The sequence below is a fragment of the Oncorhynchus kisutch genome, linkage group LG24 (genome assembly GCF_002021735.2).
Source record: "Oncorhynchus kisutch isolate 150728-3 linkage group LG24, Okis_V2, whole genome shotgun sequence".
In the NCBI taxonomy this organism is placed as follows: domain Eukaryota; kingdom Metazoa; phylum Chordata; class Actinopteri; order Salmoniformes; family Salmonidae; genus Oncorhynchus; species Oncorhynchus kisutch.
In genome coordinates this window covers 41,904,692-41,920,319 of record NC_034197.2, presented here as the reverse complement: position 1 = coordinate 41,920,319, position 15,628 = coordinate 41,904,692, and the positions used below count along the sequence as shown (strand labels likewise).

At 43.6% G+C, this 15,628-nt stretch overlaps 1 protein-coding gene across 1 annotated transcript in view; it reads left to right on the top strand.

Moving 5' to 3' along the window:
* Window positions 1–3,953: 3,953 nt before the first annotated feature.
* ccm2l (CCM2 like scaffold protein) overlaps window positions 3,954–15,628 on the top strand; it is a 49,555-nt gene continuing 37,880 nt past the window's right edge. The window contains exons 1-4 of the mRNA XM_031804231.1: window positions 3,954–4,082; window positions 6,560–6,727; window positions 11,021–11,104; window positions 12,629–12,812. Coding sequence (XP_031660091.1) covers window positions 4,050–4,082; window positions 6,560–6,727; window positions 11,021–11,104; window positions 12,629–12,812 — 469 coding nt within the window. The 5' untranslated portion in view covers window positions 3,954–4,049. The remainder of the gene's footprint in view (window positions 4,083–6,559; window positions 6,728–11,020; window positions 11,105–12,628; window positions 12,813–15,628) is intronic.

Genomic DNA, 15,628 nt, shown 5'->3' with positions numbered 1-15,628 from the left:
ACCCCCTCTCCTTCTTTCTCTCAACCCCCTCTCTTCTCTCTCTCTCAACCCCCTCTCTTCTCTCTCTCTCAACCCCCCTCTCTCCTCCCTCTACTTCTCTCTCTTCAACCCCCTCCTCCTCTCTCAACCCCCCTCTCCTCTCTCTCAACCCCCTTCTCCTTCTCTCTCTCTCAAACCCCCTGTTCATTCTCTCTCTCTCTCAACCCCCTCTCTTCTCTCTCTCTCAACTCCCTCTCTTTCTCTCTCTCTTTCCCCCTCTCATTCTCTCTCTCTCAACCCCCTCTCTTCTCTCTCTCTCAACTCCCTCTCATTCTCTCTCTCTCAACCCCCTCTCCTCTCTCTCAACCCCCTCTCCTTCTCTCTCTCAACCCCCTCTCCTCTCTCTCTCAACCCCCTCTCCTCTCTCTCAACCCCCCTCTCATTCTCTCTCTCAACCCCACTCTCATTCTCTCTCTCAACCCCCTCTCCTTCTCTCTCTCAACCCCCTCTCCTCTCTCTCAAACCCCTCTCCTCTCTCTCAACACCCTCTCCTCTCTCTCAACCCCCTCTCCTCTCTCTCTTCCCCCTCTCATTCTCTCTCTCTCTCAACTCCCTCTCGTCTCTCTCTCTCAACTCTCTCTCCTTCTCTGTCTCTCTCAACTCTCTCTCCTTCTCTGTCAATTCAATTCAAGGGGCTTTATTGACATGGGAAACGTGTTAAATTGCCAAAGCAAGTGAGGTAGATAATATATAAAGTGAAATAAACAATAAAAATGAACAGTAAACATTACACATACAGAAGTTTCCAAAACAATAAAGACATTACAAATGTAATATGTATATATACAGTGTTGTAACGATGTACAAATGGTTAAAGTACACAAGGGAAAATAAATAAGCATAAATATGGTTGTATTTACAATGGTGTTTGTTCTTCACTCAGCTCAGCTTCCACATCATGTTGTGGGCAGTGTGCACATAGCCTGTCTTCTCTTGAGAGTCATGTCTGTTCTCTCTCTCTCTCTCTCTCTCTCTCTCTCTCTCTCTCTCTCTCTCCGTCCTCTCCTTATCTCCCTCCCTCTCTTTCTCCCTCTCTCTTTCTTTCTCTCTCCCTTCTCTCCTTCCCTCCACTTCTCTCTCTCTCCTTCTCTCTCCCTCCCTCTCTTTCTCTCTCTCTCTTTCTTTCTCTCTCTCCTTCTCTCCCTCCCTCTCTCTCTTTCTCTCTCCCTCCCTCTCCTTCTCTATCTCCTCAGCATTCCTCTTCAGAGGGAAGATGACCTGCTATTAGTTCCACTTGTCTTGGCGCTATGGCCAGGAGTTAACAACACTCCTACACTCCTACACACTACCCTGGCCTTGTTCTGATAGGACACTACCCTTGCCTTGGTCTGATAGGACACTACCCTGGCCTTGTTCTGATAGGACACTACCCTGGCCTTGTTCTGATAGGACACTACCCTGGCCTTGTTCTGATAGGACACTACCCTGGCCTTGTTCTGATAGGACACTACCCTGGCCTTGTTCTGATAGGACACTACCCTGGCCTTGGTCTGATAGGATACTACCCTGGCCTTGGTCTGATAGGATACTACCCTGGCCTTGGTCTGAAAGGATACTACCCTGGCCTTGGTCTGAAAGGATACTACCCTGGCCTTGGTCTGAAAGGATACTACCCTGGCCTTGGTCTGATAGGATACTACCCTGGACTTGGTCTGATAGGAGGATACTACCCTGGCCTTGGTCTGGTAGGAGGATACTACCCTGGCCTTGGTCTGATAGGATACTACCCTGGCCTTGGTCTTATAGGAGGATACTACCCTGGCCTTGGTCTGATAGGACACTACCCTGGCCTTGGTCTGATAGGACACTACCCTGGCCTTGTTCTGATAGGACACTACCCTGGCCTTGGTCTGATAGGACACTACCCTGGCCTTGGTCTGATAGAACACTACCCTGGCCTTGGTCTGATAGGATACTACCCTGGCCTTGTTCTGATAGGACACTACCCTGGCCTTGTTCTGATAGGACACTACCCTGGCCTTAGTCTGATAGGACACTACCCTGGTCTTGGTCTGATAGGACACTACCCTGGCCTTGGTCTGATAGAACACTACCCTGGCCTTGGTCTGATAGGATATTTCCCTGGCCTTGGTCTGATAGGATACTACCCTGGCCTTGTTCTGATAGGATACTACCCTGGCCTTGGTGTGGTAGGAGGATACTACCCTGGCCTTGGTCTGATAGGAGGATACTACCCTGGCCTTGGTCTGATAGGAGGATACTACCCTGGCCTTGGTCTGATAGGAGGATACTTCCCTGGCCTTGGTCTGATAGGAGGATACTTCCCTGGCCTTGGTCTGATAGGAGGATACTACCCTGACCTTGGTCTGATAGGAGGATACTTCCCTGGCCTTGGTCTGATAGGAGGATACTACCCTGACCTTGGTCTGATAGGAGGATACTACCCTGGCCTTGGTCTGATAGGACACTACCCTGGCCTTGGTCTGATAGAAGGGCACTACTCTGGCCTTGGTCTGATAGGAGGATACTACCCTGGCCTTGGTCTGATAGGAGGATACTACCCTGACCTTGGTCTGATAGGACACTACCCTGACATTGGTCTGATAGGAGGATACTACCCTGACCTTGGTCTGATAGGACACTACCCTGGCCTTGGTCTGATAGGAGGATACTACCCTGACCTTGTTCTGATAGGATACTACCCTGGCCTTAGTCTGATATGAAGAATAAAGGCAGCTCTACCATATACATATCATCTATAGAATGGGCCTCCACCTTAATGTCAATGATGAATCTTTCTATATTTTCTATTTCTATGAACTCTAAAAGGTTGATAATCAGAATGAGAAAACAAAACATGGCCCTTAAATGTATTTTCTAAAGCTAGGACAGTGTATTTTATAGTGCACTATATAGGGTATAGGGTGCCATAGGGCTCTGGTCTAAAGTAGTGCACTATATATAGGGAATAGGGTGCCATTGACTCTGTCTTGTCCTCCCCCGTCCTGTCCCCTGTCCTGTCCCACAGACAGTAGTACTTAAAGATCGCAGGAGGTTGGTGGTGTCTTAATTTGGGAGGACGGGCGCATGTTTATGAGTGGAATGGTTTCCATGGTTTCCATGTGTTTGATGCCTTTCCATTGGTTCCGTTCCAGACGTTATTATGAGCCGTTCTCCTATCAGCAGCCTCCTGTGATAAAGACGCTGAAAGAGTCACTGGCATGGTATGCCTCGCCCCTCACACTGTCTTCCACTGACCTCTGGTGGTGAGAGCTGGCACCTTAGTGGTCCGGCTTGGGGGATATTGCTGAGTAAAGGGGAGTTTAGTGCATGTTTATGTTCTGTGTTGTGTTCTGTGTGTGCAGTGTGTTGTGTGTGTGTGTGTGCAGTGTGTGTGCAGTGTGTGTGCAGTGTGTGTGCAGTGTGTGTGCAGTGTGTGTATGCAGAGTGCAGTGTGTGTGTGTGTGTGTGTGTGTGTGTGCAGTGTGTTGTGTGTGCAGTGTGTGTGCAGTGTGTGTGCAGTGTGTGTGCAGTGTGTGTGTGCAGAGTGCAGTGTGTGTGTGTGCAGTGTGTGTGCAGTGTGTGTACAGTGTGTGTGTGTGTGTGCAGTGTGTGTGTGTGCAGTGTGTGTGTGCAGCGTGTGTGTGCATTGTGTGTGTGTGCAGTGTGTGTGTCTTAATCAGTATGAAGGCATGCATATGTGCTTGTGTGTGTTTATTCCTCTGTTATCAGGACAGTGTGTGTGTGTGTGTGTGTGTGTGTGTGTGTGTGTGTGTGTGTGTGTGTGTGTGTGTGTGTGTGTGTGTGTGTTTGTGTGTGTTTGTCTGTCTGTCTGTCTGTCTTTGTTGGTTTATTATCAGGCTCTGGTGGAGTTTCCTGTCTAACAGGAAGTGGGTTTCCTCTGTTTCCTACATCTCTCCTGTGCTCCTGAGGTCTTTGTTGAGTGCCAGGAACTCACACACACGTCCCAGCCGTCAGCCCTCAGCCCAAAACCAGCCCGCACCTCACAGAGAGACGCCACTTACCACACACCATTGCCTACTTCAGGGATGGACTATGAGCCCACTAAGAAAGCCAAGAAGGTAAGTTCTGTTCATGTTCTGTTCATGTTCAAGCCCATTGGGTGAAAGGTTTCCTCAGGCAGAGGGTTCTGATACAGAGGTAGAGTGACAGAGCCAAGATGGCCCTCATTCTATTGTTTCGGCCTTTGGCAGTGCGGTTTGCGTTGTTTACTGTGTCTGTCTGTCTGTCTGTTTTATTTGTGGCCAGAGGGTTATTTATTAAGTACTGTCACAGTGTCCACCAGACTTTACATGGTTGTGTGTGACATTGGACTACAACAGCTCTGAAAATGACATGCGGTTTCTGGTTCACCGGTAGATTTAGCTTGAAAGTGGAATCCAGGGAAACAACTCTCTGCCCCACCGCCGATGTTATTGGTTTTGTTTTCTTGATGATTTCACCATTAAGGATGTTGCTGCTATCAGGGCGCCTCGAGTGGCGCTGCATCTCAGTGCAAGAGGTGCTTTACTACAGTCCCTGGTTCGAATCCAGGCTGTATCACATCCGGGCCGTGATTGGGAGTCCCATAAGGCGGCGCACAATTGGCCCAGCATCGTCCGGGTTTGGCCGGGAGTAGGACGTCATTGTAGATAAGAATTTTTTCTTAACTGACTTGTCATGTTAAATAAAGGTTAAATAAATAAAAAAAAATATATATATATACAGTGGGGAGAACAAGTATTTGATACACTGCTGATTTTGCAGGTTTTCCTACTTACAAAGCATGTAGAGGTCTGTAATTTTTATCATCGGTACACTTCAACTGTGAGAGACGGAATCTAAAACAAAAATCTAGAAAATCACAGTGTATGATTTTGAAGTAATTCATTTGCAGCCGACTCTTTAACCAATGGGTCGATCTACAACCATGGGGCCCACAACTTTGGCCGGCCGCGCCCGGACCCCTCCGGCCTACGCGCATATGAGTGGAGTGCACCCCCTCCCTTCCCCCCTCCGGTTTCCACGTGTCAGAGATGGAAGTGGATCAACCGACTCAAAACTAGAAACCAAACTCCTAGGTTGCACTATGCTTTCCACTTCCGTTGACAAGCGGACCTAGACATCATGACCACACCACTCGATATGGACACATGGCAACCAACCGAGGACCAAACCTGCATAAGGTGCGCAACTCAAGGGATTTTGCCTGATCCTACATCGAGTTTAAGAACAAAAATTAAATATAAACTATCGCATCTATATGGTTGTTGAAAAGGCTTGTGTGTACTGGTTAAATTTGCTGAATTTTTTCGCAAGAATTAAGAAGCACATAAATTTGTGTCTTTTCTCGAAAAACACACAAAAACGCACGAAATTTGCTGAAATGCATGCATGTTGTACATATATGCACGAATTGATTGTGAGACTGTGTTGCACACACACACACACACACACACAGAGTGAGAATTACACACACACACATTCTCTTATGATCCATGTGAAATGGCAGCACAAATGCATCTATTTCAGTTAATTTTTTTATATAAAGGAAAAACTCTTGAAGGTGTGTCCACATTTTTTGACTGGTATTGGACATTTTCATTAATAAAGTTCTCATAATTCCAGCTGACATGTTAAATCTCTAGGTTTTTACCAAAACCTTTAAATGATCATCAATTAAGAGCAGTTGGATTACGTGATAGCAAAACGTAATTTAAAAGTATTAAAAGTAATGTGAGCATCGTGAAAGAAAAGTACTTTCTATGACTGTTTGTTTCGCTATTTGAAACATGCATTTCTAGATTAAACGCTGATTAAGTTTGGTGATTAAAGGAGAGTATAAAAGAGACTGAGATTTTGAAATAAATGCCTTTTTTTTGATAATCTGTGAAGAGTTTAGTTTAGAAGAGTTGTGAAAAATTGCACCGAAAGTTGATTAATAGAAACTGTATTGATAGAGAGTGGGAAGGAGGGAAGAGGCAGATTGGAGTCCGTTGTTAAGTACTCAGCCTTGACTTGCTGTTGAATTCACACACACACACACACACACACACACACACACACACACACACACACACACACACACACACACACACACACACAAATTATAATTGTAATACTTCACCATTAGACATTAACTGGTGTTTTAAGACTTTCAGAAAGCACCTACACAGAGTAGCTGTAAAAAATAAAAAATAAAAAATAAAAATAGTTTTCTGATTTTTAGATTAAATGTGTTGCATCAATCGGCGTCGATCAGAGAGACTATGCAGCTATGACATTTTCAGATGTCTCAGGTCTTGTGCCCCCCCCCCCCCCATCAAGCGCCTGGTCGACTCCTCCACACCCCACTACCCCAGTATGAAAGAAAAAAACACCCTCTTGCCCTCTCTCTCCGTCGCTCTCTCTCTCTTTTTTCCTTCCTTCCCTACCTCTCCTTCTCTCTCTCTCTTCCTCCATCTCTCCTCTATCTCTCTCTCTTCCTCCATCTCCTCTCTCTCTCTCTCCTCTCTCTCTCTGTCTCTCTCTGTCTCTCTCTCTCTCTCTCCTTCCTCAGGGCTTTGTATCACCCATCAAGCTCCTGGTCTTCTCTAAGTCGGGGCGCAGACAGACAGACAGGAGTAGTGTGTCTCGTAGACCACTCCACACCGTACCCCTCTACCCTCCAGACTTCCTCATCCACCCAGAGAGACTCATCTATGACTATGTAGAGAAGGAGGTCAAGGTGAGACGTCAACTAATCAATCAATAGTTGTATCAAAGGTGAGGAGGACACATCATCTAGACTTAGATAGATAATAGACTTGCAAACACAGGCATAGGCTATGTCTCAAACACAGGCATAGGCTATGTCTCAAACACAGGCATAGGCTATGTCTCAAACACAGGCATAGGCTATGTCTCAAACACAGGCATAGGCTATGTCTTGTGTTTGGGACACAACCAGACATACCATTGTACTTCCTCCTCCTCAGTTCCTGGGTTACCTTCTGTGCTCGCTTCGAGGCAAACCACACTGAGCAAAGGGCGAGAGCACCAGCTGTTCCTGACGACTGTGTGATTACGCTCTCAGTAGTGGATGTGAGTAAGACCTTTAAACTGGTTAACATTCGCAATGCCGCAGGCCGGATAGAATACCGGGATGAGTACAAGTCTTCACTGACATGACATTTTCAACCTCTCCCTAACCCAGTCTGTAATACCTATATGTTTCAAGCAGACCACCATAGTCCCTGTGCCCAAGAACGCCAAGGTAACCTGCCGACCTGTAGCACGCACATCTGTAGCCATGAAATGATTTGAAAGGCTGGTCATGGCTCACATCAACACCATCATCCCAGACACCTTGCACCCACTCCGATTAGCATACTGCCCCAACAGATCCACAGATGACGCAATCTCTATTGCCCTCCACGCTGCCATTTCCCAAAAGGAACACCTATGTGAGAATGCTGTTTATTGACTACAGCGCAGCGTTCAACACTATGGTGCCCTCAAAGCTCATCACGAAGCTCAGGACCCTGGAACCAGGGGGGACAGTGAGGCAGTACAGTCCGGTACTGCATCCCGGAACAAAATAAATAGTGTGTGTGGGGGGGGGTACGCTGAAGCATAAAACAAAAACCGAGACGTGAGCAGCATTGGATTCTGGTCGTCAAATGTCGTTACACTTTTTTTCTTTCTTTTTTTATGTAACAAATGTCTCGTTCATTCACTGTTTATTATTTGATTTCATTCAATGTTTATTCAACGTTCATTCAATGTTTATTCATGAAAACATCGTGACTGGTTTGCGTTCATGCCACAATAAAAGGTTCATACAGTGTCAAAGTCAAAAGGACAGAGATATTTATTGACAGAGATGCTTCTTGATTTAACAGAGATTCTAAATAGAATTTTTTGAGCGTTTCACTTTCTTAAAAAAAAAAAGAGAGAAGACGTATATACCCAGGCAGTGGTTAGGGGAAACTGACGTTGTTCTGTGTCGGTCGAACCTCTGTCTGGGTGGAAAGGTCACTTTTTCAAAGTGCTTAAATTCATAAGGATGTCTAATGTTAAATTATTTGCACAAAAAAAAAAAAAAGCTACCGTTTCATTACAAACAAGACACTCTGGTTTGACAGTGAAGAAATATGGTAAGATTGTCTGTTTCTCTGTCCATTCTTCCCTGAAACTTCTATTTTCCTCGTGATCCTTTCTTTTGAGACTTTTTTCAGAATGACATTTTCTCTTTACTGCAAGCTTCTTTTTGGTTTTATCAACGCACAAATAAATATAATAAACACATGTTATATATATATAAAAACAAACGTCACCTTTTATTTATTTATCCGTTATTTTACCGGGTAAGTTGACTGAGAACACGTTCTCATTTACAGCAACGACCTGGGGAATAGTTACAGGGGAGAGGAGGGGGATGAATGAGCCAAACTGGGGATTATTAGGTGACCGTGATGGTACGAGGGCCAGATTGGGAATTTAGCCAGGACACCAGGGATAACACCCCTACTCTTACGATAAGTGCCATGGGATCTTTAATGACCTCAGAGAGTCAGGACACCCGTTTAACGTCCCATCCGAAAGATAGACTGTTCTCTCTGCAAGCCATAGACTGTTCTCTCTGCAAGCACACGACAAGCGGTACCGATGCACCAAGTCTGGAACCAACAGGACCCTGAACAGCTTCTACCCCCAAGCCATAAGACTAAATAAAATAAATAAATAGTTAGTTAAATAGTTAAACAAATTGACCTGCCTTGATCCTTCTTTCACTAACTCATCAACATACGATGCTGCTAGTGTTCACTATCTGTCACTTTATTGCTAGTTATATGTACATATCTACGACAATGACCTCGTACTGGTACCCTGTGTACATAGCCATGTTATTACCACGTACCCCTACACATGGACTCAGTACTGGTACCCTGTGAATAAAGCCATGTTATTACCTCGTACCCCTACACATGGACTCAGTACTGGTACCCTGTGTATAAAGCCATGTTATTACCTCGTACCCCTACACATGGACTCAGTACTGGTACCCTGTGTATAAAGCCATGTTATTACCTCGTACCCCTACACATGGACTCAGTACTGGTATCCTGTGTATAAAGCCATGTTATTACCTCGTACCCCTACACATGGACTCAGTACTGGTACCCTGTGTATATAGCCATGTTATTACCACGTACCCCTACACATGGACTCAGTACTGGTACCCTGTGTATAAAGCCATGTTATTACCTCGTACCCCTACACATGGACTCAGTACTGGTACCCTGTGTATATAGCCATGTTATTACCACGTACCCCTACACATGGACTCAGTACTGGTACCCTGTGTATAAAGCCATGTTATTACCTCGTACCCCTGCACATGGACTCAGTACTGGTACCCTGTGTATATAGCCATGTTATTACCTCGTACCCCTACACATGGACTCAGTACTGGTACCCTGTGTATAAAGCCATGTTATTACCTCGTACCCCTACACATGGACTCAGTACTGGTACCCTGTGTATAAAGCCATGTTATTACCTCGTACCCCTACACATGGACTCAGTACTGGTACCCTGTGTATAAAGCCATGTTATTACCTCGTACCCCTACACATGGACTCAGTACTGGTACCCTGTGTATAAAGCCATGTTATTACCTCGTACCCCTACACATGGACTCAGTACTGGTACCCTGTGTATATAGCCATGTTATTGACCTCGTACCCCTACACATGGACTCAGTACTGGTACCCTGTGTATAAAGCCATGTTATTACCTCGTACCCCTACACATGGACTCAGTACTGGTACCCTGTGTATATAGCCATGTTATTACCTCGTACCCCTACACATGGACTCAGTACTGGTACCCTGTGTATAAAGCCATGTTATTACCTCGTACCCCTGCACATGGACTCAGTACTGGTACCCTGTGTATAAAGCCATGTTATTACCTCGTACCCCTACACATGGACTCAGTACTGGTACCCTGTGTATAAAGCCATGTTATTACCTCGTACCCCTACACATGGACTCAGTACTGGTACCCTGTGTATATAGCCATGTTATTGACCTCGTACCCCTACACATGGACTCAGTACTGGTACCCTGTGTATAAAGCCATGTTATTACCTCGTACCCCTACACATGGACTCAGTACTGGTACCCTGTGTATATAGCCATGTTATTACCACGTACCCCTACACATGGACTCAGTACTGGTACCCTGTGTATAAAGCCATGTTATTACCTCGTACCCCTGCACATGGACTCAGTACTGGTACCCTGTGTATATAGCCATGTTATTACCTCGTACCCCTACACATGGACTCAGTACTGGTACCCTGTGTATAAAGCCATGTTATTACCTCGTACCCCTGCACATGGACTCAGTACTGGTACCCTGTGTATAAAGCCATGTTATTACCTCGTACCCCTACACATGGACTCAGTACTGGTACCCTGTGTATATAGCCATGTTATTGACCTCGTACCCCTACACATGGACTCAGTACTGGTACCCTGTGTATAAAGCCATGTTATTACCTCGTACCCCTACACATGGACTCAGTACTGGTACCCTGTGTATAAAGCCATGTTATTACCTTGTACCCCTACACATGGACTCAGTACTGGTACCCTGTGTATAAAGCCATGTTATGATACTCATTGTGTATTTATTATTCATTTTATTACTGTGTTTTACTTTTCTATTATTTATCTATTTTCTTTCTCTCTACATTGTTGGGAAGGGCCCGTCAGCATTTCACTGTTAGTCTACACCTGTTGTTTCTCTCTACATTGTTGGGAAGGGCCCGTCAGCATTTCACTGTTTGTTTATACCTGTTGTTTCTCTCTACCTTCACTGTTAGTCTACACCTGTGGTTACGAAGCATGTGATGAATAAAATGTGATTTGATGTGGGTTTCCTGCTCTCTCTCTGGGTGGGTATAACGGTCTTTTTTGCTTTTATCTAGTACAGTGATGCTAAACTCTGATCCTTGTTGTCCTCGTAGTTCCTGGGTCACCTGACTTGGGTGTCGTGCTCTCTAAACCCTTCCAGTAGAGATGAACTGCTGCAGCTCCTGGACACAGCCAGGGTGAGTCCAATAAAACAATGGAAAAACAATACTGGAGCAACAGACGTTTCACTGACTGGCCTCGATCTATTCACACCCAGTCGTTATGTCTTTTAGTTCTACATCTATCACAGCATAGACGTTTCACTGACTGTCAGAGTCAAGTGACAAAAACACACACAGCCATTTTTCTAGCCAAAGAGAGGAGTCACAAAAAGCTGAAATATAGATCAAATTAATCACTAACATCTGATGATCTTCATCAGATGACACTCAAGTCTTTTTTGTTCTGTATCAATGGACGCGACCCAGTCGTTCGTTCTAAATGTTCCGTTGCCATGCTGGCTGTCAACGTTCTTTTCCCTTGCTAGCCAACTACAGCTAACTTATGGTCATGTCAAAATAACAGCAAAGTAACTGTATTTACATTTGTTGAAGCTGTTTTCTAGTGACATTTATTTGGATACATCCATAACAATGAGCTAATAAGGTGCGATTTCACCTGGCATAGATATGTGCTCTCTCCTCAGGACACTGTTGTTCAGAGGAGCTAGCCAACACAGCTAACACAATCACTTTAAACCGAAAATGGAAAGACTGCAAACTGGCTGTGTTTCATTGTAACTTTTTTCAATTTATATATTTTTTGTTAAATTCCATGAAAATGATGCCAGCTGAATTATGATTTCGACCGGATGAGAAACATTGCCTACATGTCTGTCTTGTCCCGACAGTTAGAGATTGAATTTTAATATTGTGTCACGCCCTGGTCTTAGTATTTTGTGTTTTCTTTATTTATTTGGTCAGGCCAGGGTGTGACATGCGTTTATTTTGTGGTGTGTTTATGTATGGGGGTTTTTCGTAGGTTTTGGGATTGTGGCTTAGTGGGGTTTTCTAGCATAGTCTATGGTTGCCTGAGGCGGTTCTCAATCAGAGGCAGGTGATTATCGTTGTCTCTGATTGGGAACCATATTTAGGCAGACATATTCTTTGAGTGTTTGGTGGGTGATTGTTCCTGTCTCTGTGTTAGTTTTCACCAGTTTAGGCTGTTTTGGTTTTCACGTACGTTTATTGTTTTTGTATTGTTCGTATTTCATCGTCATTAAAGATGTATCGAATTAACCACGTTGCATTTTGGTCCTACTCTCTTTCGACGGAAGAAAACCGTAACATATTGAAACTATGATGCAAGTGTCATATAAACAGACAGGTTTATATAAATCTCTGCTGTTGAAAACCAAATGTTAGTCTAAAAGATGTGAGATAATGTCTAAATGCTTTTTATAGTGGAGATCAAGTTTATAAATTGCCTGGCCGGGCTGATGAGACAGTGGATTACGCAGTCAGATGGAACAGAGTAAATAGGCATTTTAACATCCTAGATTTAGCCGGTGGTAACTTGTGGAATAGACACCGGCTGGAATGTGTTTTTTAAACAATCAGCATTCAGGATTAGACCCACCCGTTGTATAAATAGTAATTACATAGCATGTGTCTGTATCTCTGGTGTGTAATATGTGTCTCTGTTGCTTTTTGGTTACGCAGCAGCTGAAGGTGCTTCCCCTGAGGACCAGTGTTGAGCAGGACTGTATCCTGAGCCTGTCAGCCCGATGTCTTCTTCTGACCTGGCGAGACAACGAGAAACTGCTGCTGAGAATCCCTACGCACGAGATCGCTGCTGCCTCCTACCTGAGAGATGATGCACTGCACCTTCTGGTGCTCAAAACAGGCAAGGCAGCTTAGTAACTCACTTACTGCACATTTCAATCCATGTCTTAACTTTTTTGGGACAGGGGGCAACATTTTCACTTTTGGATGAATAGCATGCCCAAACTGAACTGCCTCCTACTCTGTCCCAAATGCTAATATATGCATATTATTATTAGTATTGGATAGAAAACACTGAAGTTTCTAAAACTGTTTGAATGATGTCTGTGAGTATAACAGAACTCATATGGCAGGCAAAAACCTGAGAGGAAATCCAAACAGGAAGTGAGAAATCAATTTTCAAAACAGTGTCTATTCAAATCCCTGATAGTTATGGATGTGCTTGCACTTCCTAAGGCTTCCACTAGATGTCACCGTCTTTAGATCCTAGTTTTAGGATTCTACTATAAAGGAGTTCTTTGAGTGAGTGGTCTGGCAGATAGCCTCGGTCTCATGACGCGCGCTCTCGACAGAGTTTGCTCTCGTTCCAAGGCTTTTTTCAGACAATGAAATTCTCCGGTTGGAATCTTATTGATGACTTAAGTTTTAAAAAAACATCCTAAAGATTGATTGCAAACATCATTTGACTTCTTTCTACGACCTGTAATGGAACTTTTTGAGTTTTTGTCTGGAGGAAGTGCTCGCTCCTCATGAGGATGGATTACTGGGCTGAACACACTAACAACAAGTGGCTAAATGATGGGCTTTATGGAACAAATCAGTCATTTATTGTCGAACTGGGATTCCTGGGAGTGCCTTCTGATGAAGATCATCAAAGGTAAGTTAATATTTATAGTGTTTTTTTCTAACTAATGTTGACGCCAAAATGGCGGCTTTTTCTTTGGCTTTTTCTTTTTCCGTAAAGTTTTTTTGAAATCTGACAATGCGGTTGCATAGAGGATAAGTCTATCTTTAATTCTGTGAATAACACTTGCATCCTTTATCAATGAGTATTTCTGCAAAATCACCAGATGTTTTGGAATGAAAACATTATTGCACGTAACGCGCCAACGTAAACTGAGATTTTTGGATATAAATATACACATTATCGAACAAAACACACATGTATTGTGTAACATTGAGTGTCATCTGATGAAGATCATCAAAGGTTAGTGATTAATTTTATCTATATTTCTGCTTTTTGTGACTCCTCTCTTTGGCTGGAAAATGGCTGTGTGTGTTTTTGTCACTTGACTCTGACCTAACATAATCACAAGTGTTTTCGCTGTAAAGCATTTTTTAAATCGGACACCATGGGTAGATTAACAAGATGTTTATCTTTCATTTGCTGTATTGGACTTGTTCATGTGTGAAAGTTACATATTACTAAAAACTATTTTTGAATTTCCTTTTCAGCGGAATGTTATCGAGGGGTTCCGCTAGCGGAACGTCTTTCCTAGACAGGTTTTAACCATGTCTGGATTCAGCATCTATTAACCATGTCTGGATTCAGCATCTATTAACCACGTCTCATCTAGCCATCAGCAAATGCAAATGCACTACGCCAAATGCTAATAGCACTCGTTAAAACTCAAACGTTCATTAAAACACACATGCAGGGTAGTGAATTAAAGCTACACTCGTTGTGAATCTAGCCAACAAGTCAGATTATTATCTGATAGCATGCAACACCCCGAAATGCCTGAATGCGACGTAAACAAAAGAATTAGCGTAGCCGGCGCTACACAAATAGCAGAAATAAAATATAAAACTTTCATTACCTTTGACGAGCTTCTTTGTTGGCACTCCTATATGTCCCATAAACATCACTATTGGGTCTTTTTTTCGATTAAATCGGTCCATATATACCCAAAATATCAATCTATGGAAACCGTTTCAAAACGCTACGTCATTTTTTTTAATTAAAAAAGTTGACGATAAACTTTCACAAAACACTTCGAAATACTTTTCTAATCCAACTTTAGGTATTAGTAAACGTTAATAATCTATCAAATTGATCACGGGGCGATGTGTATTCAATAGCTCCACGATTTCAAATCATGTTCCGAAATCGCTCTTCCAAAACTTCCTGTCGGAGACCGGATGGAAAGTGGTCTCTCTACCTCGTTTGACCAAGAAACAACGAGAAGGCAATTGACAAAACTGGCGACATCGTGTGGAAGCTGTAGGACTTGCAATCTCGGCCCCATTTAATTTCGTGCCCGTTAAACAATACATGCAAGTGGCGCATGGATATTTTTTCCAGTTTTCAGTGATCAGTTTTTCATGCGCTTTTCGATGAAACAGACGCTCTGTTATAGTCACAGCCGTGATTTAACCAGTTTTAGAAACGTGAGAGTGTTTTCTATCCACACATACTAATCATATGCATATACTATATTCCTGGCATGAGTAGCAGGATGCCGAAATGTTGCGGGATTTTTAACAGAATGTTCGAAAAAGTAGGGGGTAGGCTTAACAGGTTTTAACCATGTCTGGATTCAGCATCTATTAACCATGTCTGGATTCAGCATCTATTAACCATGTCTGGATTCAGCATCTATTAACCATGTCTGGATTCAGCATCTATTAACCATGTCTGGATTCAGCATCTATTAACCATGTCTGGATTCAGCATCTATTAGTCATGTCTGGATTCAGCATCTATTAACCATGTCTGGATTCAGCATCTATTAACCATGTCTGGATTCAGCATCTATTAGTCATGTCTGGATTCAGCATCTATTAGTCATGTCTGGATTCAGCATCTATTAGCCATGTCTGGATTCAGCATCTATTAGTCATGTCTGGATTCAGCATCTAGTCATGTCTGGATTCAGCATCTATTAGTCATGTCTGGATTCAGCATCTATTAGTCATGTCTGGATTCAGCATCTA